Genomic DNA, 27,577 nt, shown 5'->3' on the forward strand with positions numbered 1-27,577 from the left:
GTCCACCGGAATCCAAACATATTTCTCCATGTTCTAATTTCTTGCAGCTCTGGAAGTCGGATGATTTTGGGCAGACGTGGATAATGATTCAGGAGCACGTGAAATCGTTTTCCTGGTAAGTTGTGGAATTCTTTGCAGGCTTCTCGGGAGCCTCTTCTTCCTCCCCACCCATTGCAATGTCATCTACACCTCTTTCTGAGCAAGGGGCTCGAATCCTGGGCTCTGCTACTCCAGGATGAAGGTGGAGTGTGTGCATCATATCTTTGATAGTAAACTTTCCTTAGAAAAAATAAAAAGTTCCTTGCATGGATCATCAGGGACAGGAGTACTCTAAATGTTTCTTTCAGGTGTGCATGAGGTTGCCTTTGTGCCTGGTTTATGAATTTCCTGGAGGCATCTGGCTGATCCCTGTTGGAAACACAATAATGGGATAGTAGGGCCTTTTGTTCTGATGCAGCTGTGCTGTTCTTATGCACTAAGTCTTGACTACAGGAGAAAAGTCAATGAGAAGCTATGCTTGGCTTTCACTTTGGAGGTGCAGCCATTGTGTTTCTTGGCATTTTTGAAATCTGGAACCAAGGCAGTATGTGCTTTTTATTATTTTCTGCATCAGTGAGGGCTAGAAACAATACAGTGGTACCTCTGGTTACGAACTTAATTTGTTCTGGAGGTCCGTTCTTAAGCTGAAACCATTCTTATCCTGAGGCACACTTTTGCTAATGGGGTCTCTCGCTGCACGCACATCTCCGGTGCACAATTTCCGTTCATATCTCGGGGCAAAGTTTGCAGCCGGGAGCAGCTACTTCCGGGTTAGCGGAGCTTGTAACCTGAAGCATTTGTAACCAGAGGTACCACTATATTTAGAAGTGTTTATTATACAGGTCTATCTCCCAAACAGATTACTGATCAGGTGTAAACACCTGTCAGGCTGCACGCTGTCTGGTGTTTCATAGACCTGTGGATTAGAAACGAGCGATGAAATTTTGAGCAGCGGAGGTTTTCAAAGGCCACTGCAGGTTGCACCAAACTGTCTAGGAGAAGATGGCCCATTAGGTAGAGTAATGAAAATGACGAGCAGTAGATTTAGAACAGACAAAAAGGTGGGTAATGCAACAAGGTAATGCAACAAGAATAGTATACATAGAAAAGATGGCTTCTTTTGTTTTCTTTTTCTGACAAGGGGTGTTGAACCGTATGACAAACCCTACACAGTTTACATCGAGCGACATGAGCCTACCCGGGCCTCCACAATCCTCCGCAGCACCGATTTCTTTCAAACCAGAGAAAACAAAGAGATTCTGCTTGAGGAGGTTGAAGACTTCCAGCTCAGGGAAAAGTATCTGTTTGCAACAAAATCTGTGGTAAGGAGCATCAAGTTGATGATCTATAGAGCAGGAGTGGGGAACCTCAGGCCTGGAACTCTGAACATGGTCCTCAAAGCCTCTCCGTTTGGCCCCGGTACTCTTCCCAGGCCATGCAAACCCTGCTCCTCTTTTACTAGGTCAGTGTTTCTGCCAGATCGTGCCTCTTTCTTCCCTGGATGAAGGATAGAGAAGGGTTGTTGCTCCACCCACTTTTTCCTTTGGGCATGCCTACTACTGGCAGAAGGTCAGTGGTTTGAATCAGAATCAGATCAGAAGGTTGGCGGTTCGAATCCCTGGGACGGGGTGAGCTCCCATTCTCGGTCCCTGCTTCTGCCAACCTAGCAGTTCAGAAGCACGTCAAAGTGCAAGTAGATTAATAGGTACCACTCCGGTGGGAAGGTAAACGGTGTTTCCGTGCGCTGCTCTGGTTCGCCAGAAGCGGCTTAGTCATGCTGGCCACATGACCCGGAAGCTGTACGCCGGCTCCCTCGGCCAATAAAGCGAGATGAGCGCCGCAACCCCAGAGTCGGTCACGACTGGACCTAATGGTCAGGGGTCCCTTTACCTTTACTACTGGCAAGTGGCCCTCAGAGGATTGCCCAGAAAGGAATGTGGCCCTCAGACCCAAAAAAAGTTTCCTGTCCCTGCTGTGGAGGGAGCAGCTTAAAAGAAAAGCCCAACCCAAATTTATAAAGCAGCACAGTGCATAGATGTCAAGGAAGCAGAGCCAGTTTTTTGAGCATCCACCACTGTCCCAAAACAATGCTCCGAAAACCTTTCTGCATTAGCTACAGAAGAAGAGGAGGGGAACATGCTGTGAGCCTCAAAGGAAAGCATCAGAGTCTCCTTTGACTTGTGTTTGTGATCCAAATTTATTATCCCTTCATGGGGGTCTGGCAGGCAGCCTGTATGTGCTGCAGTACTTTTCTGCTTAGGGAAGATTAAAATAACTCGGAGGTGTGTCAGTATAGACCACAGATAGGGAATCTTTGGCCCTCCAGATGTTGTCAGACAACAACTCCCATCATCCTGGAGGATTGGCCATGCTAGCTGGGGCTGATGGGAGTTGGAGTCCAATATCTGGAGGGCGTCAAGTTCCCCATGAATGAGCATCTTGGTCCAAATGCAAAATTTAACTCAGTAAGACGTTACCATTGATGACTGTTGTAAACAGGGAACCCAGAATTTTTGGGTTAAAAGCCTCGCTTTCTCCTGTGCCTGCCACATTTGATGACCAGAAAATGCACATTATGTAGTTGCAATTCTCTTGTGTGAGAGTCAATGTGGGTACAGTGGTACCTCAGGTTACAGACACTTCAGGTTACAGACTCCGCTAACCCAGAAATAGTACCTCAGGTTAAGAACTTTGCTTCAGGATGAGAACAGAAATCGTGTGGTGGCAGTGCAGCAGCAGGGGGAGGCCCCATTAGCTAAAGTGGTGCTTCAGGTTAAGAACAGTTTCAGGTTAAGAACAGACCTCCAGAACAAATTAAGTTCTTAACCCAAGGTACCACTGTATAACGGTTAGCAAGCTGGACTGGGGCTTGTTTTTCAAGTCCACGCGTCAGCCCCTAATCATGCTTGGTGCGCTTCTAACCTACCTCAAAGGGCCGTCGTGAGGATAAAGCAGGGAGCACGTTCACTGCCCTGACCTCTTTGTAGGGAGAGCGAGCAGAAATATCAGAACGAGCCTGAGTTTGTGGTTCAGGAGCATGCAGGATGCAACAACAGGGTAAAAAAATGCCAGCCTGCTTCTATTTGATTTTAGTACTTTAGGCAGATCTAGGTCAGTGTGAAACACGGAAGCTCTGGGAAGGAGAAGTTTAGATGCCTGTAAGTAATAGGCATATGTAGGTGGGAATGGGAGAGGGGAATGGATGGGCAGGGTGTCATGGGAGAAGAAGAGCTTTTGCAGTACTATCGAGGAAAAGTATGTTAGTCAAGCAGAATGAGGGCCTGATAATATCTCCTGATTGTCTGGATAGAGGATGGAGAGGAGTGTTTGAGCATGAGTAGAAACTAGCCTACTGCATACAGGCAACCCTTTCGCATGTTGCTCCGCCCACTTTTGCCCCTGGCCCTGACCACCTTTGCACACGGCCCCCAGAAGGCATGTTGTATGCTCACATCTGGGAGAGTAGCTGTAGCTCAGGTAGAGCTTGCCCCCTCATTGCTGGACACGTCATGTTATTTTTCTTTCAGAGCTCTTAACGAGGGGTGCAGCTTGCCGACCTAGAAATAAGCTTTGCCACTCCCTCGCTAGCCCTGCCCTGAATTTTCCGGTGTGGATGCTGCAGGCAGTGTAGCCCACTTTTGATCCCTGACATCTCCAGTTGAAAACAAAAACTAATGATGGCTGATGGGAGAAAACCTTCTCTGCTTTGTAGGGATTGGTAACCTTCTGGGACTACGACTCCCATCATCCCTTCCTCATTGGCCATGCTGGCATGGGCTGATGGGAGTTGGAGTCCAACATCACATTGAGAGTCACAGGCTCTCCCACCCCTGAGCTGGATGGTTTGAATTGACACAGGGCAACTTCATATATGGGCCATGGTACAAAATGATGAAAATCACTTTCCCCCTCACCTCCGTCCCACTCTTCAGCCAGTTAAAAGTGTAGCCCTATGGGCTAGTTAGGGATGTGGGTGGCGCTGTGGGTTAAACCACAGAGCCTAGGACTTGCTGATCAGAAGGTTGGCGATTCTAATCCCCACGACAGGGTGAGCTTCCGTTGCTCAGTCCCTGCTCCTGCCAACCTAGCAGTTTGAAAGCACGTCAAGGTGCAAGTAGATAAATAGGTACCGCTCTGGCGGGAAGGTAAATGGCGTTTCCGTGCACTGCTCTGGTTCGCCAGAAGTGGCTTAGTCATGCTGGCCACATGACCCGGAAGCTGTACGCCGGCTCCCTTGGCCAATAAAGCGAGATGATCACCGCAACCCCAGAGTCACTCACGACTGGACCTAATGGTCAGGGGTCCCTTTACCTTTATGGGCTAGTTAAAACATTGCAACGCCACTTAATGACTTGAACCAGCAACTATGTGAATGTTGGCATAGGTGAGAATCCCAGAACCATCGTCATGTAATCCATCCCATTGTGGGTTTGAGTCACAGCGAGTTTGGAGAGGGAAAGTGGTTCCTGGCAGACTCCCAGGGAAGAGGACAATTAAAATAATAATAAAACCCAGAAAACTGTGGTGTGTGCATACCTGTAAAAATAACTTGGCTAGATACAACCCAACATGGTTCCTTCCCCCCCGCTAGTGCTTCAATCCAGATGTGCCTACATTAGTTACTTGTAGCTAGGGATACTGGAGAATCCCAGTGGTGGCAGACATGGTGAATGTTTGCTCATTTATCTCAAGTCTGCAAATGCTAATGTCTGCATATGAAACTTCCACCCACCCTCAATTTGCATTGCCCTTCCTTGCATTGAAACGGCCTCAGTCCAGTATACCTCCATCATTCAGCCCGGACACTGAGGTCCAGCGCTGAGGGCCTTCTGGCGGTTCCCTCGCTGCGAGAAGCCAAGTTACAGGGAACCAGGCAGAGGGCCTTCTTGGTAATGGCACCCGCCCTGTGGAATGCCCTCCCACCAGATGTCAAAGAGAAAAATAACTACCAAACTTTTAGAAGACATCTGCAGGCAGCCCTGTTTAGGGAAGCTTTTAATGTTTAATAGGTTATTGTATTTTAGTGTTTTGTTGGAAGCCGCCCAGAGTGGCTGGGGAAACCCAGCCAGATGGGCGGGGTATTAATAAAATAATAATAATAATAATAATAATAATAATAATAATAATAATAATAATAATAATAATAATAATTGAAATGAACGGTGTGGAGTGAGGCAGCAGGATCATAATTAATAATGTGATTTAACAACATAATTAAATATGTCAAATTCCGCCACAGTGGAGAGAAAGCTGAATAATGTAATTTTTGCCGGAAACTGAACTGCAGCAGAATGGAAACATGGATCGGGATGGAGGTCATTGCATACGTCCTTTGCTTTGTGACATTGAAATCCTGAAAGAGAAAGATTCAAAAGAGCCATCTCTCTTCCAGTTTACAATGGCTCCCTTGTTTGGCCATCTGACTTTTTTTAGGTTCGCCATAGGTGAACAAGCAAGTAGCACTTTCCAAGAAGTAAAGGGTTGGAAATGGGTAACACCATTCAGGAAAGAAACCCTATGACTTCCCTTGCCATTTTATTCCATTGCTAAATCTATCTTCATCTTGGGAACTGTCACCAAAATGTGCTTTCCTTTAACTTGGGAGTGGGCAGCAGGTCCATGTGGGAAGCTGTGCCTTCATTGCGTGGCTTTGTTTATTTGTACAAGCTCGTAAATCAGGCACAGGCAAACTTGGCCCTCCAGGTGTTTTGGGACTACAACTCCCATCATCCGTGACCACTGGTCCTGTTAGCTAGGGATGATGGAGGGCCGAGTTTGCCTTAAATCCTAAAGCAGTGTTTCCCAAACTTGTGTCTCCAGCTGTTTTTGGACTACAACTCCCATCATCCCTAGTTAGCAAGACCAGTGGTCAGGGATGATGGGAATTGTAGTCCAAAGGCGGCTGGAGACCCAAGTTTGGAAACACTGTTTTAAAGCCTTCTTTTGTAAACAATAACAAACTTAAGATTTATTAGGTACTCACTACTTTGATTTCTTCCCCCCAACCCCTTTTCTTCTCAGCATCTTTTAGGGACGCAGCAGCCATCCGTTCAGCTTTGGGTATCCTTTAACCGCAAACCGATGCAAGCAGCCCAGTTTGTGACGAGGCACCCCATTAAGGTATTTACATGTGGGAGGGAAATCTTTTTGCTGTCAAGGGCCGCATTATCGCAGGAATAATCTGCCGGGGGCCGCATGTTGCTGGTGGGTGGGGTTTAAACCAGTTGCGGGCAGATTCAAAAGTGGGGGGCATCACTCCTTTCCTTTCTCATTCTTTCCTTTTTTCTCTCCATCTTCTTCCCTGACCCAGGGAAGGACAGATTGCTCTTGCAGCAAGTCTGAACTTGCGGGATCCCCCTGCCCCAAATTTCTTCCGTTATCCCCTCCCTCCATTTCAGCCTTCTTCCTCCATTTCTCCTGGCCTTCTTTCCCTACGGGTTCATCCCTCTTCCCCAGCATGAAATCAGATCATGTGCCACATATCCCTTATCCCCACTGTAAGCAATGGCTGCAATCCAAAGAGAAGGTTTGAAGAGATGTTTCAAACCCTTTGCTGCTTTTATCAACACTTTCCACAGTACAGTACAATAAAAGACAAGCTAATTTACACAAAGAATACCATATTGGCCTGAATATAACCCTCACTTATATTCATCATGCGAAAGGCTGGGCTGGATGAATCGTAAGCTGGAATTAAGATCGCCGGAGGAAATATCAACAACCTCAGATATGCAGATGATATAACTTTGGTGGCAGAAAGTGAAGAGGAATTAAAGAACCTTTTAATGAGGGTGAAAGAGGAGAGCGCAAAATATGGTCTGAAGCTCAACATCGAAAAAACGAAGATCATGGCCACTGGGCCCATCACCTCCTGGCAAATAGAAGGGGAAGAAATGGAGGCAGTGAGAGATTTTACTTTCTTGGGCTCCATGATCACTGCAGATGGTGACAGCAGTCACGAAATTAAAAGACACCTGCTCCTTGGGAGAAAGGCGACGTCAAAGCTAGACAGCATCTTAAAAAGCAGAGACATCACCTTGCCAACAAAGGTCCGTATAGTTAAAGCCATGGTTTTCCCAGTAGTGATGTATGGAAGTGAGAGCTGGACCATCAAGAAGGCTGATTGCCGAATAATTGATGCTTTTGAATTATGGTGCTGGAGGAGACTCTTGAGAGTCAAATGGACTGCAAGAAGATCAAACATATCCATTCTGAAGGAAATCAGCCCTGAGTGCTCACTGGAAGGACAGATTGTGAAGCTGAGGCTCCAATACTTTGGCCACCTCATGAGAAGAGAAGACTCCCTGGAGAAGACCCTGATGTTAGGAAAGATGGAGGGACCAAGGAGAAGGGCATGACAGAGGACGAGATGGTTGGATAGTGTTTTCGAGGTTGCCGGCATGGGTTTGGCCAAACTGCGGGAGGCAGTGGAGGAAGAGGTGCCTGGCATTCTCTGGTCCAGGGGGTCACAAAGAGTCGGACACGACTAAACGACTAAACAACAACAAGCCTCACTCTCCCCCCCCCCCCCGCAATTCTGACCGTGAAAAGTTAAAGTGTGGCTTAAATTCGCGACCTTACAAAAATTGGCTTTTATGATATCTCTGCTGAAACAGACATATGGTAAAACGGAATGGGTGTGAGTGCCTGTGGAATTTTAAGGGAGCAGCTTATGTTCGGGTATTGCCTCCCCCCCCCCAATTGAATTTTAAAGGCGCGGCTTATAATCAGGTGTGGCTTATATTCGGGCCAATACGGTAATAAAAAAGAAAGGAAAGGAGAAGATATAGAAGAGACAGAATAATAAAAGGTCCTCTCTGACAAATATATTTTACCCTCCCAGCTCTCACCTGGGAGCATCCCCCTCTTCTCCCAGCCTCTTGCCCTGAGAGATCTCCCCTTCCCCATCTCTCTCACACAGACTGTATATCTCCTTCACTCTCATGAACCTTTAATGTGGGAATGGATCCCAATGAACGGTGTGGGGCTTGCTTCCTAGTAGGCATGCATTACGATCACGCTGCATGCCACTTTTTAGGTCTGTTTCCTTTTATAGTTGATGTTTATAGTGTGAGTTTCAACCAATTTAAAATTCACATAAACGTACGTGTCAGAGAAACAATAGGGGAAGAGAACATTTATTTGTTGTTGTTTTTAGATGATGCTTAATGTGTTGCCATTGTGTTGCCTTAGAAAAGGCACCTCCGCTCTGGCACAGAACAATTAGGTAGGCATGCGACGGGGCCTTCTTCTAAGATAGCTTCCTTTCTATCTTTGAATGTACAGATTACTGTCGTCCATCTTCCTTGGCTTCCTATTCGAACATACGCCCATACATTTTTGTTTGTTTGTAATCCTCAGAAGAGCTCCGGAAGGCAGTATAATTATTACCCCCATTTTACAGATGGGGGAAACTGAGGATGAGAGAGAATGGTTTGCGTAAGGCATGTGATTTCGCGGCAGATGTGTGAGTGCTGCACTGGCTTGCAACTCACATTTGCATGCCTTCAGTGGAACAAAAATATTTCCTTTTTTTCTTCCCAACTTTTTCTTGAAGGAATACTATATTGCGGACACATCTGAAGACCAGGTGTTTGTGTGTGTCAGTCACAGTAACAACAGCACCAACCTCTACATCTCCGAAGCGGAAGGCCTAAGGTTTTCGTTGACTTTGGAGAACGTCCTGTACTACAGCCCTGGAGGAATGGGGAGCGACACTTTGGTCAAGTAAGTAGATAGATGTGCTCCACTCAAGTGGAGAGATGTGTCTGTGCTACTTTTGTGGATTTTGTCCTTAGCTTGGAAAGGTCAGCAATGGCCTGAAGAAATCTCCGTACCACACCTGACTGCCAAGCAAAGGTGCATTAAAATGAGAACAAATCATTCCTGATGATGGCAAAGCACAAAATTATTCCAGCCAGCCAAGGGACAAATCTAATAAGGGTTTCAGCTCCCTCCTTGCAGGGAGTGGGAAGTCTTCAAAGGATTTAACTTCAACCAGCTCCCATGTAATCATCCAGCCACAGCTTTCAAACATCTGATCAGTGTGTCTGGGGCCGAGTCAGGATGGCCGTCCATCAACAGATAGACTTGGGTGTCATCAGCATACTGATGAAAGCCCAAACCAAAACTCCAGACAAACTGGACGAGGGGGCACATGAAGATGTTGAAAAGCATCGGGGAGAGTATTGCACCCTGCGGCACTCCACACACCAAGGAGTGGCACGACGACAGTCCCCCCCCCCAAGTGCCACCCTCTGTCCCCGACCAATGCCTCCCTAATTCTTATTATTGTATAATTGTATATTATTGTATTATTGTATATTGTATAATGAGTTTATTATTTAATCTGTTGTGTAATCTTAGAAGAAGGGACGCGGGTGGTGCTGTGGGCCTAGGGCTTGCCGATCAGAAAGTTGGCGGTTCGAATCTCCGTGACGGGGTGAGCTCCCATTGCTCGGTCCCTAGCAGTTTGAAAGCTTGTCAAAGTGCAAGTAGATAAATAGGTACCACTCTGGCTGGAAGGTAAACGGCGTTTCCATCCGCTGTTCTGGTTCTCCAGAAGCGGCTTAGTCATGCTGGCCACATGACCCGGAAACTGTACACTGGCTCCCTCGGCCAATAAAGCGAGATGAGCGCTGCAACCCCAGAGTCGGCCACGACTGGACCTAAGGGGGTACGGCTGTGACAGGGTGTAGCTGCGACTATCATGAAGCGGCCCTGCAGTTCTGAATTTGCCACTGTACCACTGTACCACTGGTCACAATGGGGAATTGCAGCTAACGGAGGTGTGTTGCTCAGTGCTTTTGTTGTCATTCCCCCCTCCCCACTTTCGGCAGGTACTTTGCAAACGAGCCCTTTGCGGACTTCCACCGTGTGGAGGGGGTGCCGGGGGTCTACATTGCCACCTTGATCAACAGCTCCTTCAGTGAGGAGAACATGCGGTCTGTCATCACCTTCGACAAAGGTGGGACTTGGGAATTTCTCCAGCCGCCAGAGTATACTCGCTACGGCGAAAAGATAAATTGTGAGGTAATGATGCTGCGATGCAAAAGACGTCTCGCCGCCTCTTTGAGGGCTTTTGGATTGAGTGTTTATGTTCTTGTTACCTGGCTAGGCTCAGCTGAAGCTTGTAGATGCATGTGATGTATATACCTGCTGGGTTGTGAATGGGCTATTCCAGGCTCTTGGGGGAAGTGCAATGCTTCTTCTAATAATAAATAAATATTTTTTTTAATTTATACCCCGCCCTTCCCGGTTCGGAAAACTAGGCTCAGGGCGGCTAACAACAAATTTAAAACACTTAATTGCTACAACAAAAAACAGCATAAAATACAGTATAAAACGTGAATAATAAATTCAGAATTCAAAAATCAATTTAGGGGGAGAATCCATCCAATAAACATTAGATGATCACCAGGGCTAGCTGGCTAAATTAGTCCTATTTGGGCCAGTGAGGAGACCAGGGGAGAATTAGCTGTGGGATCCCAGAGCAGGTAATCTTCATAAAAAGGGGAGGGGGAGGGAAGGAAGGGGAATAAAAGATCAGGCTAAGTTCAAATTGAAAGGCAGGTGGGAAAGCTCTGTCTTACAGGTCCTGCGGAAGGAAGTTAAATCCTGCAGGGCCCTGGTCTCATGGGACAGAGCATTCCACCAGGTCAGAGCCATCACTGAGAAGGCCCTGGCCCTGGTGGAGGATAATCTGACTTCCTTAGGGCCCAGGACCTCTAAACTATGATTATTCATGGACCTTAAGGTCCTCGGCGGGGCATACCAGGAGAGGCGGTCCCGTAAATACGAGGGCTCTAAGTCCTCCTTAGACTTCCCTTGCTATTCCCCACACAGTGATGGCCAGCGAGGCAGCGTGGGTGGGGCTGCTGAACACCGTCCTTCCCAGCAACTTACCACAAGGGCAAGGCAGCGGGACCTAGGGAGATGTGGGACTGTGGCAGGAGGCTCAGATGGACTCTGCCACTCTGCCTGCGCTTGCTGAGCTCCCCACTGCCTTGCTCCTTGCTCTCTCCCTAAGCAGAAATGAGAGGGCACTGTTCGGGAGCCAGGAAAGCTCCACTGTCCCAACTGCCCTGCCAACCTCTGCTTCTCCTGTTGGTATTTGTATGCAGTGTGAGTTGATGTACCAGAGGATTGTGGGAAAATGTACCCCTCTCCCATTCGCTGCAAAGACTTGTATGCTTTGGCCAGCTGTCTGTTCTTGCAAATCCAATTATTAGTTCTGCTGCCCCCGTTTAACCTGTCGTGGCATAATGTGGACTAGAAGCCAGTTTGTCAGGGGCAGAAAGTGATATTTCAAGCCAGTAGGTTTATTACAGGACTGAGGGATCGCTGAATGTTGCTTGACTATTCATCATCCCTGACCATTGCCTGTGTTGGCTAGGTCTGATCGTAGAGGGTCCTTCAACATTTGGAGGGCTACAGCTTCCCCATCCTTGGTGTATACACACCTGCGAAGAAAGGATGAATTATCTATGACTAAATGATGTTAAATTCTTGAGAATAATCTTTTGGAGAATATTCTCGAGAATATTCTCGATTAATGAGAATATTAAGAGAATTTTTATTTAAAATAAGAGAACATTCATTTTAATGCACTGAAAATGATATAATTTTAATGCATTGAAAATGATATAATTAGATAATATACATGTTTATTCATGAGTAAACTTGTTCAGAGGCCATCTCACATGCTGTTACACATAATTGTATAGTACTTTAAGTGTATAAAGCATTAAAGCTACTTTCTGTAAAAAAAAGTCAAGGGTATAGAATTGCTAAGAATAAAGTCACCCCAAAATAGAATAAAGACTATTACATATAGTTGAAATACATGCGAATTCAAATGTTCATCAAATTAAATGAATAGCATTTTTAAAACTAAAAAAAAAAATAATGTTTTCTGTAGCTCGCATTTCAGAACTGCCAATGGTGAATGACACAATGCCCAGTAATGTAACTGGATAAAATAAATAAATCATTATTCACTACTTACGCTGGCAATATCAAAACTTGGCTTATTATTTACTAGGTATTTTAAGTGTGGGTTGTAAAACTGGTTCTTACATTAGAATTTACAGTTTGTGGAGAATATTCTCAGGAGAATTTTCTAGTAGAGAATATTCTCAAGAATATTCTCATTCTCAATAATATTCTCTGGAGAATATTCTCACCTCACATCACTATCTATCACCCTCAGTGTGAAAAACCTTTCCCATGTTTCTTTCTGTTTATGCAATCTACACAGCTTCCAGGTTTGGGGTGGGTGGTGTGGAGAGGGGCTCAACCAACATTTTGTTGCTTTATGACTGTTTTCTATTTTAGTTTATCTTCTGAAAAAAATATTTTAAAAATTTCCAAGCTAGATTTTACCAGCACTGTTTTGATCCGCTTCTCTTGCATGGCTGTAGTTCTTGACTCTGTGCTGTGATTATTTCTATCTTTTAATTTGTACGATGCATCAAACAGTTTTTTGGGGAGAGACGAGGTATGCATAAAAGAAACCCACAAAGGGAGAAATAAATGGCCTCTAGCCTATACAGTGGTACCTCGGGTTAAGTACTTAATTCGTTCCGGAGGTCTGTACTTAACCTGAAACTATTCTTAACCTGAAGCACCACTTTAGCTAATGGGGACTCCTGCTGCTGCCGGGCCGCCAGAGCAGGATTTCTGTTTTCATCCTGAAGCAAAGTTCTTAACCTGAAGCACTATTTCTGGGTTAGCGGAGTCTGTAACCTGAAGCGTATGTAACCTGAAGCGTATGTAACCCGAGGTACCACTGTACACCTGTGCCTCCAGAAAGGGGGGGGGGGAGGAATTCCTAGCCTTTAAGGGCTCTTGTTTGCTTTCTCTGTATTTCCCTCCCACGTAGGCAAAAGGGTTGTGCAAAAGAAACAAACGGCATTATGTGATTTGGCTTTGTAACGTGAAACGGAAGCTGTGCACATTTAGCATGCTTGAATATGTACTGGTGGTGGTGGTGAAAGCTTCAGACCTCCAGCGTTGCATTTGTTTGGAACAAGGGCAGGCACACATGCTGCCTGCACCGGGAGGAAGCACAACATGTAATACTCGTATGATTCAACTCTGCTAGCTTTCCAAGGGCTGCTCTCTTCACCTGGCCCAGCGGCTGAGCCAGCTCCTCAACTTACAACTGCGCAGAATGCCCATCCTCTCCAAAGAATCAGCTCCGGGACTGATCATCGCAACAGGTATGGCTTTGTTGGTTTGTATTGATCTGTAGTCCATTTCCCCCGACTCCAGCAGGTCCAGGAAGACTCTGTTATAGGTAGAACACCGGTAAAAATGATTAAGCTGATGTGTTTCTCTATCCCTCACCCGCTAAATCTAATTTGAATTGCCCAATTTATGGAAGGTGCACAGGTTCAGGCTTTGGTAAACCTCCAGAATCTCCAAAGATGACTAAGGATGTTTCTATGTGTTGTTCCTGAGCTGGCTTGGGGCACTGATGGTGTGCTTCAAAGAGAGCTGTTCCCTGTAAGCCAAGCTAACTCCTCACACACAGACACTGTTTGCTGTTTAGCAGCCATGGTCACACCTCAGTGGGGAACGATGAATTAAAAAGCAGCCAGACCCTGACGATTCACACACTTGCTTTTGTAGGATCTGTGGGCAAGAACATGGCGAGCAAAATGAACGTGTACATTTCTAGCAGCGCGGGGGTCCGGTGGAAAGAGGTAAGGCTTTTGCAAGTCTCCGCGCGGGGTCTTCTCCTGGTCCTGGGGTAGCAAGGAAAAGCACTCTGGAAGAAAACAGTCCATTTATCTGGGAAGCCTTGTTTATAGATGCCTTAGATCTTCCAGCTGTTTGGGATTGTAGCTCCCAATCAGCCCAGCTACTGTGGCCATGTAGGCTGTTGCTGATGAGAGTCGTAGTCCAAAATACCTAGAGGACATCAGGCTGGTTTAGGTTCCCTCCCTCTACCTATGCAAAAAGGGACACGGGTGGTGCTGTGGGTTAAACCACAGAGCCTAGGACTTGCTGATCAGAAGGTCGGCAGTTCGAATCCTGTGACGGGGTGAGCTCCCATTGCTCAGTTCCTGCTCCTGCCAACCTAGCAGTTCGAAAGCACGTCAAAGTGCAAGTAGATAAATAGGTACCACTCTGGCAGGAAGATAAACGGCGTTTCCGTGCGCTGCTTTGGTTTGCCAGAAGCGGCTTAGTCATGCTGGCCACATGACCTGGAAGCTGTACTTGGCCAGTAAAGCGAGATGAGCGCCACAACCCCAGAGTCGCTCACGACTGGACCTAATGGTCAGGGGTCCCGTTACCTTTTTACCTATGCAAAAAGGCCACAGTTGGGTTGCCACTTCTGTAAACTGTTACAAGCAGGGGATAGGAGCCTTCTCTCTCTGACTCTCTCTCTTCCCCCCTTCCCAGTTTTGTTAAGCAAACACTGCAGACAGTGGTAGCCTTTATATGGAATTCCCTGACATGTTCCAGCCAGGCAAGAATACTAATGGTGCAAAGCAGGGCAAGGGAGAGGGGTGTGTTCTGGGGAGAGGAGATGTGGCCTCAGGAGAGTCCCAAGGGGCCAAATGGAGATGTCTGGGGGGGGGGTCACACTTGAACCCAGGCCTAAGGTACCCCACTGCTGATGTGAAGGAAGCCACAAGAGTTTCCTTGAGCACATACCATGTACCCTGCCCTCCTGCCCTTTCTCTCCTTGCGGAGTTACTACAAGCAGCTATTCCATGTCTCTCAGATTAGGAGGAAATAATCCGGTTAGAGCCCATGACTTGGATCCCTGCACCTCTCAGTTTGCAAATTAAGCACAGCTCTTTTTGAATTCAATGGCAAGAGAGCTGTGCATCTGTAGCGAATTGGGGTGTATGTGTGTGGATTTTTTTCCTTCTCAAAATCACAGCTTTTGAAAAAAGAAGTCTGGCTGGTTTACTGTCATGTGTTATGTTTGGCTGTTAGCCTTTGAAAACATAGTCAATGAGATTCTCTCTCTTTTTTAAGGGGTGTGTGCGTGTGGAGAGAGTATGTCTGTGTGATCAGCCAAAGAGTTTTGGCCAACTTCCATCAGGGTAGGGCTTGGCCCAAATTTTACAAGTGCTTTTGGCTGATTGGGTGGTCTGGTCTGCAGTGGGGTTTGTGGCAGGCCTCTCCAGACGGATGTTAGTCTAAGGCTGCATTCTAACATCTGCAAAGTGTTTAAATGCTGTGAACGGAGTCACCTCCTTTTCCTTTCTGAGAGTGGTGTGGGTTTGGTTTGGCAGCACCAAGGCTGCTAGGACAACAGCAGCAGCAGGCAGGGATTTTTTTTCTGTCTCTGGCCTTGTAATGTATATCATAGAGAAAACTATTTGGGAGCAACAAATGCACTGTCATCTCAGTTCAGTTGTATGTTGATTTTTCCATGGCAAAGCGACTCATTACTTCAGAAAAGTCTGCATATCAGTTGACTAACAAATCACTAATTATAAGGTGCAATTAAAATCTGAATACAGTGGTACCTCAGAAGTTGAACGGAATCCACTCCGGAAATCCATTCGACTTCCAAAACGTTTGGAAACCAAGGTACGGCTTCCGATTGTCTGCAGGAAGCTGCAGAAGCCACGCCAGACATTTGGGTTCCAAAGAACGTTCACAAACTGGAACACTTAATTCCAGGTTTGCGGCGTTTGGGAACCAAAACGTTCGAGTCATGAGGTGTTCGTCAACCAAGGTACAACTGTAGTCATATAAATAGCCCAGTCAAAGCAAATGGGGATTTTACTTTTTATGCCACTGGCCTTATAGCATATACCATATATAAAAATTGCTTGGGAGCGACTAATATACTATCATCACAGTTCAGTTTTGTGCTGCTTTTCCATGGCAAGTTGCTCAAAGCAGCTCAAAGCCTCAGAAAAGTGTGTTTAACAATTCACTGACAGTTGTAAGGCATGACAGAATTTAAATAGGCGTGTGCATAGGATTACGCTATATCAAAGCATTTTGTATTAAAAATTAAAAAATTAAACAATCCACTAATAATGCCTTACAGTGTGCCTGGGTGAAACTGCCTCAGCTCACGGGCAGAGGCCAAAGCATCTTGTTTTTTCTATATCGCGGTAATAGTAATAATTTTTTATTACGGTCAAAGACCAGTTCAAGAAGCACAACTGAGACTGCTTTCACAAGAATGAAATAGACATTTGAAACAATATACAATAACAACAAAGATTAAAATTAAAACCGTCGCATGAACACAAAAGGACCTAAGGTTAAACTAACATGCCCCTGGGACACCCAGGAGGCCAGCTACGGCAGTTTTCCTAGTGATCTATTTGTTCCAGGGTTTGTTCCACAAATCTGTGCGCAGAATCTGGTGACCATCCGGGTCATCTTGTGGTTTTTACCTAAGAGGAGAAAATTTAGGCTTGTCTGGGAGGTCAGCAAGCCTCACCAGATGGGGGTTGATGGTATCTCTACGTGCCTCATTGTAAAAAGGACATCTAAAAAATAAGTGTTCAGGGCTTCCTATTTCACCTAATGGGCAGACGCTACATTGCGGTATATCACCAAACCGCAATGTTTGGCTGATGATACACTGCAGTGTTGAAAAGCTGATATCGCCCTCCCTAGCCTCCAGCCTTCTTCCACTCATGCACCCCTGTTTGCTTCTTTCTTCAGGTCCTGTCCGGACCCCATTATTACTCATGGGGCGACCATGGAGGGATCCTCATGGCGGTAACACAGGGCACAGAGACAAACCAGCTCAAGTAAGTTCCATGGGCAAATGGGCTGCTGAATCTGAGCTAACAGAAAGCAGTAGAATAGCCGATAATTAGCTCTCCACTTGAATTCCTTTAGGCCACATAGGGAAGGATTGTTGTGATTTGTTATACTGAAGCTTTACCAATGGAGAGCTTGAAGAATTGAGAAATGGTGTGATTCCTCTCCCCCCATTCCACCCGGCACTGAGCTTTTAGAGGTGGCGGTGGTGAGCTAGAGAATCTGGAATTTTACTACAGTTTGTACAAAAAACCGTTTGCAGCAGATTGCTCTCCAGAACAAACAAGCCATCCCAATTGCTGTTCAGATTTGCATCACAATGCCTGTAGTTATTGCTGCTTTTCTTGTAGCTATGAACAACGGGCTGCCTTCAATGCTAGTTCTGCTCAAGAGTTAGACCCATTGCAATCAATGGACTCAAATGACTTGTGTCCCTTGATTTCCGTGGGTCTGCTCTGAGTAGGGCTAGCACTGGAGGCAACCTAGCATCACAAAGCGCCTAAAATTTTCTATGTTATCTACATACGTTAAAAGTGGGAAACCGACACTTCTCATGCTGTGCTTCAGGAAGAAATTGAAGACCATAACAGAAGTTCTATATTTGGGCCTCTTTAACCTCTTTTTAAAAAACTGAAAGCAGCTGGTCCGAGCTCTGATTTTGATTGTAACAGGGGTACCTGGGCAGGGGTTCAAAAGGATATATGAGGCAGGGCCTTTTCAGTGGTGGCACTGAGACTGGAATGCCATCTCTGTGGAGATCCACCCCTGGGCTTCTTCTTTTAGCCTTTGGGCAGGAACAGGTTGTCCCTGTTGAGCATGTGCTCAAGAGATCAACAGGTCCTGATCAGTGTTTCCCAAACTTGTTTTTGGACTACAACTCCCATCACCCCTAGTTAGCAAGTCAGGGATGATAGGAATTGTAGTCCGGAAGCAGCTGGAGGCCCAAGTTTGGGAAACACCGGTCCAGATTTTACTTTGTATTGATTAAGGAAGTAGAGCAGAAGTGGACATTGAACAGCCTTGACCTGCCATTCTCTCTGTGTAGGTACAGCACAAACGAAGGGGAGACCTGGAAGGTGTTCACCTTTTCGGAGAAGCCGGTCTTTGTTTACGGCCTCCTGACGGAGCCTGGGGAGAAAAGCACCATCTTCACCATCTTTGGCTCTTACAAGGAGAATAGGCACAGCTGGCTCATCCTGCAGATCAACACCACAGATGTGCTTGGTGAGTGAGGGAGTTGCTGTTCGGTTTACCTCAAAGTTCTGCAGAGGGGGTCTGAGTATTGCACATTTTAAGTGTCGTAGAAATATCCTGTAGAAGTACAGTTGTACCTTGGATCTCGAATGCCTTGGTACTTGGACGTTTTGGCTCCTGAATGCCGCAAACCTGGAAGTGACTGTTCCGGTTTTCAAATGTTCTTTGGAACCTGAACATCCGATGAGCCTTCCGTGGCTTATGATTGACTTCCAATTGGCTGCAGGAGCTTCCTGCAGCCAATCAGAAGCCACGCTTTTGCTTCCGAACGTTTTAGAAGTTGAACGGATTTCCGGAATGGATTCCGTTCGACTTCCAAGGTATGACTGTATTCTGGAAATTGCATTTTGGCACTGAGACATCTCTGTTATGCATTCTCCCTCATAGAATTATAACTCCCATGGCTCCTTGGTGAGAGGAAAGGACTGTTTGAGTTGTTGTTGTTGTTGTTGTTGTTGTTGTTGTTGTTGTTGTTGTTGTTATACTGCCCTATACCCACAGGTCTCGGGGTGGTTTACAATATAAAATCACAATATGAAAACACAAAATACCTAATAAAAACAAGAACAACCCAATAACACCCCCCCCACAATAAACACATTTTAAAAAGGTGTTGGATGTCAGTCAGCCGAAAGCCTCATTAATTTAATTTAATCTTCACTGGATATTCATATATTTAGGTGACTCATTTAGGAAGTACACCTTCCTTCCTTTGGAAGTCTTTTGTTTAGACAGGACTCTACAATATTATTTTTCTTTCAGTCAGTATTCATTGATATTTATTGATTTATTTTTTTTACAAATCTTTTGTTGATTTTTATCATTATATATTAGACTTGGCCTTGCCCTGTTTTTTTTTATATGAAAGCACAGATTATAAATTTGCAAGTAAATAAAATTATAAACTGCTTAATTGAGGGGTAGCCAACATGGTGCCCTCCAGAGGCTGCTGGATTACAAATCCCAGCATGCCTGACCACTGACCATGCTCACTGAGAGTGATCCTCAGGTGGCACAATTGGTCAGTGCATCTGGCTGTTAACCAGAAAGTTGATGGTTTGATCCCACCCAGGGACAGCTGTAGGTAGGATTTCTGTATTGCAGCGGGTTGGACTAGATGACCCTTGGGTTCCAACTCTATGATTCTATGTGACAAGTTCAATCCCCGGCATCTCCAGGTTGGACTGGGAGAGAACCCTGTCTCAAATCCTTCAGAGAGCTGCTGCCAGTCAGTGTAGGCTGTACTGAGCTAGATGGTATAAGGCAGCTTCATATGTGGTGGCATAGATTTGTGGGGAGTGGGAGGCAGGAGAAATTTCCAGTCCCAAAATCCTGCTTTTATGGGTGTTTAAAATACTGGCATGCAATCACATCTGGAAACAGGAGAAGCAGTTAGACATGGCAGAAGAACAAGCTTGACTAAAATGTAGAGCTGATGCCTTCTAAAACTTTAAGTGTTCTAAGTGGAGCTTCTTGGCAGCCCAAATGGGTTTGAAATATAAATAAGATACGTGACTCACTCCAAGGAATGTTCTGCGGAATAGGTTTGTTGCTGTCTGTTGTGGTAGGTACAGGGGAGAAATTTGATTCAGCTCGCATTTAAGGATGGACCTGCCTAATTCACACCTTGTGAAACATCACATCAGCAGAAACACAACCATCCTGAGAAATCTTTTGCATTTCCTATTTTTGCAATGTAGTTCTCCAGCGAAGCTATGTGTACAAAAAATGCATATACTAGGGCAAAAAGTGTGCATAAAAATGCAAAGGTTGGTAAAAACAACAACAACAACAACAACAAAAAATTGCATTGGGGAAAAATGAGCAAATAGTCAAACCCACATTAAAAATGCTTGTTAAGAGAAATTTGTATTTAAATATTGCAGCCTCCCCCCCCCCTTTTTGAAAGCAGATATGTTGAGTCCATGACATGATGAACACACTTTATGTTTAGACGCACAAACCCTTTGCTATCCTCCTCCCCCATCTAATGTTGCTTGTTTATTGCATAGGGGTGCCTTGCACTGAAAACGATTACAAATTGTGGTCCCCCTCTGATGAGAGAGGCAATGAATGTCTCCTTGGACACAAGACGGTCTTCAAAAGGCGAACTCCTCATGCGACTTGCTTCAACGGGGAAGACTTTGATCGCCCAGTCATGGTCTCCAACTGTTCTTGCACCAGAGAGGACTATGAATGGTGAGTTTGTTAAGTTCCCTGTGGACTGCAGCTCAGATTACCGTATTTTCCCATGTATAACATGCTGCCATGTGTAAGACGCCCCCTATTTTGGGGGACTCAAATTTAAGTAAACGGGGGGAGATGGCACAGAGTTGTTGAGCTCTTTTGGTGGGGGGATTGCTAAAAATCTGCCTCTCGCCTGTCCCCTCACTGGCAGAAACTGCCAATTGCCCACCCAATTGTTGCAGCGTCAGCCAATCAACACCAGCTATTGACGCCACAACCAATAACACTCCCAATAGCCGCTGACAACAACCAATCAAACGTCCACCCTATGCACTATCCATGTATAAGACGACCCCCACTTTTTAGAATAATTTTTAAAGAAATACACAGAAAAGTATGGTAACTGTCAGCAATGAAGGGCACAATGGCTGTGTAATGGTTCTAGGGGTTGCTCGTGCGTAAGCCGGTGCCAACACCTGGCTGGGTTGCCTGAGTGAACCTTTTCTGTCCGGACAGCCACTCACCCGTGGTTGCCTCAATCGCTGGCAGAATCCGTCAGTGGGCGTTTCTTGAACTTCTTCCAGCAAAGAAGCTCTTTGACTCCTAGTCTCCTCCCACTCTCCGTGTGCGGAAGCCTTCTGCGCAAGGAGGGTGTAGGCAGCGGAGGACCCTTACTCTCCCCGCTGGTCCCTGGCAAGGAGTCATGGGACCGCCTCACCGATTCCCCCATCTGCCCCCCTTCTCCACTGGTGCTGCGCTGATTCTCTTCCCCAGAAGATGGGCTGCCTCTCCCCATCCCGGGACGCTCTCTGGAATCCCTCTGGAGCTTGCTCTCTCCCTCCGGCACTGATGGCAGTTCCCCGACAGGCTGTTTCTGTTTTTGGGTGGGATTCAATCACATAGGGTGTACATTTAAAGTTGATGTGAAGCTCTTCCAAATCTTCTCCCCCCCCACCCCCTGCCAAAAATAAAATAAAAAATCAGGCATTTTGCTGTATGGAAATTGACAGGGAAATGCACTGCAGAGCATTGGATAACACTTCCTTGGCACAGCCTCAGCAGTGGTGTAATGATCTGGGGTTGCAGGATCCTTATTATTCCTGCTGAAGGGTAACTATCTTCAGCCTCCTAGAGCCACCCAATCAGCATGAAAGGGGGCCTTTTCAGCCGTCTTAAGCTCCAAGGCTAAACATTTAGGAACACTGAAAATACTGAACCATTTCAAAAGAATGGTGTGCAAGTTCTGTTACATATGCTGGAACTTCAAGGAAAACGCGAACTTAAATCACGCTGATTAGCCCATGTTATGTGCACGGAAAATAGTAGATATAGCTGAGATGCAACACATGGAGATCTGTGCAGTTCTCTACATTGCCCCCCAAATTATTATTATTGTATAATTGTCAAATTATTGTATAATCTTGGAAGGGGGCTTGGCTGTGACTTATTGCGAAGGGAGCATCGTATAATCTGCCCACAAGCAAATCAGAATGAATGTTCACTGAACAGACCCAGCTTATTTGAGCGCTGGGTATCTTTTGGCTTGACTGGCTAATCTAAATAGGAAAGCGCAGTGGGGAGTATCCTTTCCCCCCCACCACCAGGAATGAGGTTTTAGCTGAGATTGTTGGAGCATCCAGAAATAGAGACGAGCAATTATTATTGCCTTGTCACTTTTTCCTTCAAATGAAGGCAGCTTCCCGAGGGAATGTTGGCTGCAGTTCCTTGTGTAATTATGAGCGCATAACTCCCACTGATCAGTTGGCCTTGAGCACTCAAACTGAACAAGGGATTATTAATATGAATATTCATCAACACAGGGAAATGACAACCTCAGATATTGGGAATTTAGGTCTGTAGGTGAGGGGCTAAAAGAAAATGGAATTCTGGTTGCTGGATTTTGAGGTATTGACACTTTGTCAGAAACTACTGATGGATTGCTGTGAAGTGTCCCTTAATATGATATTTAAAACAGCTTTAAAAACCCAACCAACACAACTTTCCTCAAAAGTACAAGGTGACTTTCTATCCAATAAAACAAAAGTCAAGGTGATCTAGATTTCAGTGTGCATGTGTTGTTTTTTGGAGAGGAATTTATTATATCCAATGAATTATTCAGTATAATTCAAGGCAGACTTAGCCACAAGATAAAAGTAAAAATCCTGGAATTCTTTAACACACCTGCCAGTTACCTTGGATAAATTTTGATAGTGGTTTGGGCCTCAGTGGACCCATATTGCAAAAAGCAAGTAGCTCTTGGGTAGCATACAACCACTTTGATATTTGAAGAACTTCACTGGAAGAAGAAAACCCCTTGAGGTGAATGGAGCTTGTGGAAATAACTATTACTGTAATTTGGAGGTGAACAGCTTTGGTATTCCCCCGGGCCATTTTGTTTCCCTGGCAGTGGCCTGTGGACTGCATGTGTATTTTGCCACACAAGCCAATCCTCCCATGGCCAACCTCTATAATAAATTTATTGTTGCTGAACTGTTAGGGATTGCCTGTTCTAGAGCACGTGTACAGAGGTAAGCTGGTGGGAAGAGTGTTGGACCAAGCTTGACAAGACTTGGGTTGATGTTCTCCTTCAGCAATGAAGTTCTCTGGGTAATATTGGGCCAGAACTTTATCCTTCCTACCCCATGGGCCAACTCTACTGGTGGGTTGGATCACCCACTGTCAATCTTCTGATGTCATATTGAAAACCAGGTGATTGGCAGGTGGGTGGTCCATCCGTCAAAATTGGCCCACCGGGAGATGAAGATGCTACACAAAGCAGGATTGAGCTCCATGTGCACCCCCAGATGGGGTTCAGTTCTGCTTTGTGTAGGGTTTCAGTTTTGCTGGCTAGTTCTCAGTGAGAACTACTTGGTGTACCTGAACTGAGATGGTTTGAAGTCCCCACGCGTCAGTTGAACAGGCTAGAATGGGCCAGATGAGAAGAACTGGTGAGCCAGCTGTGGATTCCCCATGCCTGGCCTAACTTACTTTACACAGTCCTTGTGAGCTCTCTCTCTCTCTCTCTGTATGTACATTGAAATATGGACTTTCTTGCAGGTGTAATTGCGGGTTAATTCATTTTTTACTACACTCTGATTAAAATGCGGTGGAGCTAGCATCAGAAAGAAAGAAAGTCCATCATGGAGAAGCAAATGAAATTAATTTTTGGCAAGGGCAGGTGGGAGGGGGCATAAAGATAAATTCTTTCAGCATCTGGCTCTCAGGCTGTGTTGCTGCCAGCTGGCAAGGCCTCCTGGGATGCATTAACATGTTCACAGGTCCTCCAGTGAAAAAGGGCATACTGTGAGATATTTGAATTCTGCTAATAAGAGCCTTCGTTTAAATAGCTGCATTTCCAGAACATTTGGTGCTTTAGCTTTTTTTTCTAATTGTAAAAAAGTAGTTATATAAATACATATGTATATAAACCTACACTTGAAGGGCACATTTCCTTCTCCTCTCCTCCCCTTGCCCCTCGCCTCTGCTTTTTCCTGGCTCAGTGACTTTGGCTTCAAGCTGAGTGAAGACTTGTCATTAGAAGTTTGTGTACCAGACCCTGAGTTTGCCGGCAAACCATCTTCTCCCCCTGTGCCGTGTCCCATTGGTTCAACTTACAAGAAGACCAGAGGGTAGGTGACTGCCTTGGTGGCATGCATTTATCCATTATTATTATTATTATTATTATTATTATTATTATTATTATCATCATTATATACTGCTCTCCCTCAAAAGGCCACAGGAGGGCCACAGGTCGCCCACCTCAATGTAAGCAGGATAGTTGGTTATATGTGAAAGGTGGGTCACGTATTCATGTAAGATAAGATAGAGACGTGGGTGGCGCTGTGGTCTAAACCACTGAGCCTCTTGGGCTTGCTGATCACCCGCGACAGGGTGAGCTCCCGTTGCTCTGTCCCAGCTCCTGCCAACCTAGCAGTTCGAAAGCACAACAGTGCAGGTCGGCCAATTGGTGCCGAGGAAGGACAAAAACTTTTTTTTGTATGCTACTACGGCAGCAAGGATTCTTCTAGCAAAGTATTGGAAGACACAAGAGTTACCCACGCTGGAGGAGTGGCAAGCGAAAGTGATCGACTTTATGGGACTGGCAGAAATGACTGGCAGAATCCGTGACCAAGAGAAAGAGACTGTGGAGGAAGATTGGAAGAAGTTTAAAATTTATCTTAAGAGTTATTATAAAATTGAGGAGTGCTAAAATGTTAAGGGAAAGGAAGATGTAAAATTACAGCGGTAAATTTTTGTATGATTTAGGGAGAAATTGAAAAGGAGAACAAATTTAAATTTAATTGGTTTAAAGAGTTGCTGAATAATTGTAATAAAAAAGGAATGCAAAAAGGGGAAGGTATGGGGAAGTCCGAGAAAGGAGGTTTATGAAAATGAGGTTAAGAAAATATGATTTTATGTGTGTGTATGTATTTTGTTTTTGTTGCGTCTGTTTTAAAAAATTGGAAAACTAATAAAAATTTATAAAGAAAGCACAACAGTGCAAGTAGATAAATAGGTACCGCTGTGGTGGGAAGGTAAACGGTGTTATTGTGCACTCTGGTTTCCATCATGGTGTTCCGTTGCACCCGAAGCGGTTTAGTCATGCCGGCCACATGACCTGGAAAAGCTGTCTGTGTACAAATGCTAGCTCCCTCGGTCTGAAAGCAAGATGAGTGCCGCACCCCATAGTTGCCTTTGATAGGACTTAAACATCCAGGGGTCCTTTACCTTTACCTTTTCCCTTCATGATGCCATTCTTTCCAAATGGATTCAGAAGAAGGAATGGGTTTAAGAGGGAATGGGTTTGTTCTTCCTATGGGTCTCAGTGGGACTGGCTACCAAGTCAGTGTGCTTAGATAAGAACATAAGGAGAGCCTGCACAATTAGTGGACGCAGAGCAGGACTGCAGCATTAACACCCTTCACTTTTCTGTGTTAGTTACCGCAAGATCTCTGGAGACACTTGCTCAGGGGGGGACATCGAGGCTCGGCTGGAAGGGGAATCTGTACCATGTCCATTAGCAGGTAAGTGGGAAAGAGGCCGTTCCCCCCCCCCCACTAGAACCACCAAGCAGAGCAACTGTTCTAGCCAGAGGAGGTGGAGACCAAAGGCTGCATCCAATGTTCTCCTGTCTGCTTCGTCTGCAGAGGAGAATGAATTCATTCTCTACACCACACGGTACTCCATCCACCGATACGACCTCTCCTCTGGGATCAGCGAAGAGCTGCCGCTGACGGGGTTGCGAGGGGCGGTGGCGCTTGACTTTGATTATGACCGCAACTGTTTGTACTGGGCTGATGTGACGCTAGACATTATCCAGGTGAGTTTTGCCTTCTGAGCTTCTTTGGTGAAAGTTTTTGAAGAAAGGTGGCGCCGTCTAGGAGTTCCAGGGATAGTTGCAGCCATATGGATTAGCAAGGGCGTAATGTTGGGGGCTGTTTTAGAGAACAGGGCATCCTAGGACAGACTCGCTTTTGGTCAAGGATCAAAGATGGTGGGCAAAGATATACATGCAGGGATATCGTAGAGTTGGAAGAGACCCTGAGGATCATCTTGCCAACCCCCTGCAATGCAGGAATATGCAGTTGTCCCTTACGGGAATCGAACCTGCAACCTTGGTATTGTCAGGGCCACGCTCTAACCAACGGAGCTACCCAACGCTCTTAAAAGTGAGTTAGATATCGTAGGGAGCCTATTTCATTCTGAGGGCCACTTTCCCTTCTTGGCAGCATTCCAGGGGCCACATGCCAGTGGTGGGCGGGGCCAGAGGGAAAAGTGGGTGGGGCAATGGATATAAGTTTCACCTTTGCACACTAGGGTACTTTATAGACACATTCACATGTCCCTCCGTCCAGGCAAGCAAGAGACAGGATCAGAGTTTAAAGACACATCCAAGCCAGCCAAAAACTTTAATGAATGACTTTAAATAGTTTTTTGACCTGGTTTTCAAAATATGTGTGTTTATAGATTTTTTTATTTCATTTTGTAACCCATAAAAACGTCAGTAATTTTTTTACAAACCAGCAGCAGCTGAAACATTTTCCAAGCACAGCGCGTTAAAACCAGCCATTGCAAGACTGTGCATATTTCCCTGGGGGAGAGAATTCTAAAGGTGGGAAGGGGACAGCACCGAAAAGACCCTGCCCTCGTTCCCTGTCATTCTTAGCAGCGCTCACAGCTGAGCCAGACGATGCTTCTTGCTTGCCTGAGTAGAAAAGGGTGTCTGCGGAAACTAGGCTATGATACAAAGGTGCAATTTACACTCACTGCTGCGCTCAAATTTGCCTCACCTACCGCCAGCATGTGCTCCCCAGAAAGTGTTCCAGATGGAAGAAAAGTTTTTCCAATGCTTGATTCAGGGATGTGCTTGTTTTCTATATCTCCAGTCCCCCTTTGATTTTCTCTGCGCTTCTACAGGAATTGAACTCATTGATGCTTTAGATTCCTTGTTCTTATTTATTTTCAGCGCCTGTGTCTTAATGGGAGCTCGGGACAGGAGATCATCGTCAGCACCGGTCTGGAGACGGTCGAAGCGTTGGCCTTTGAACCCATCAGCCAGCTGCTGTACTGGGTGAACGCTGGCATTCCAAAAATCGAGGTATGCGTCTCTGCGCAACCTGGATGTGTTCTTGCCCAAAGCAGCAACACCTCTTGGAGCTCAGTGGAATCCGGGAGGGTCAAACCCAGGAGGTCAAAAAATAAATTAAGCCAAGAGCCAGTAAAGACTATCACTGTCCAGGCAGAGTCCCACCCTGAAGCTTTTATAGCTTTTCCTGTCAAGGAGAGCTAGCGGCCAGCCAAGACAGGCAGGGCCACTGCAGAACCTTCACTGTCCTCGCCACTTGGTGCATCTGTGCACAGAGCCACAGGGTTCTGTTCCTATCATGCCTGACCATTGGCCATGCTTCGCAGGGCTGATGGGAGTTGTAGTCCAAAACACCTGGAGGACACCAGGCCCGAGAAGGCAGACTAGGCAGAGCATAAGTTGATCCTAAGGGAAAATTAAGTTCTCCTTTCCCTCCTGCGAGCCATGTATCTGAATGTATTTTGTTGCTGTCCTGAAAAGCTCTTGAGTGGGGCCATTTTGGCCACATGAGGAGCATTTCCCACAGCCTGGATGTCAGAAATAGTTTGCCATCATTCCCTCTGTCAGCCTTGGCACATCTGTGAGCTGAAAGTCCCCACACACCACTTCTCTCCAGCTGCTTCCTGGTAACCAACCCATTTGCCCCAATAAGGCTTGGTATACAGGTGACCAGAAGGCTGAATCAACAGACAGATTAATCCAAGTTAGTGGCAGGAAGCTGTTCGCTGTGCTTTTACAGAGTGCGTTCTGGCT

The 27,577-nt window shown here is 45.8% G+C and overlaps 1 protein-coding gene across 1 annotated transcript in view; it reads left to right on the forward strand.

The window, feature by feature from the left end:
* The window catches only part of SORL1 (sortilin related receptor 1), a 110,059-nt gene that overhangs the window by 34,301 nt on the left and 48,181 nt on the right, over nucleotides 1–27,577 (forward strand). The window contains exons 5-18 of the mRNA XM_081843049.1: nucleotides 48–115; nucleotides 1,181–1,361; nucleotides 6,061–6,159; nucleotides 8,597–8,766; nucleotides 9,879–10,071; nucleotides 13,145–13,262; nucleotides 13,675–13,748; nucleotides 16,696–16,784; nucleotides 17,843–18,021; nucleotides 20,064–20,250; nucleotides 23,739–23,867; nucleotides 25,177–25,262; nucleotides 25,386–25,558; nucleotides 26,705–26,836. Coding sequence (XP_081699175.1) covers nucleotides 48–115; nucleotides 1,181–1,361; nucleotides 6,061–6,159; nucleotides 8,597–8,766; nucleotides 9,879–10,071; nucleotides 13,145–13,262; nucleotides 13,675–13,748; nucleotides 16,696–16,784; nucleotides 17,843–18,021; nucleotides 20,064–20,250; nucleotides 23,739–23,867; nucleotides 25,177–25,262; nucleotides 25,386–25,558; nucleotides 26,705–26,836 — 1,878 coding nt within the window. The remainder of the gene's footprint in view (nucleotides 1–47; nucleotides 116–1,180; nucleotides 1,362–6,060; nucleotides 6,160–8,596; nucleotides 8,767–9,878; nucleotides 10,072–13,144; nucleotides 13,263–13,674; nucleotides 13,749–16,695; nucleotides 16,785–17,842; nucleotides 18,022–20,063; nucleotides 20,251–23,738; nucleotides 23,868–25,176; nucleotides 25,263–25,385; nucleotides 25,559–26,704; nucleotides 26,837–27,577) is intronic.

Source organism: Podarcis erhardii (assembly GCF_964252035.2).
Source record: "Podarcis erhardii genome assembly, chromosome: 16".
Classification (NCBI taxonomy): Eukaryota; Metazoa; Chordata; class Lepidosauria; order Squamata; family Lacertidae; genus Podarcis; species Podarcis erhardii.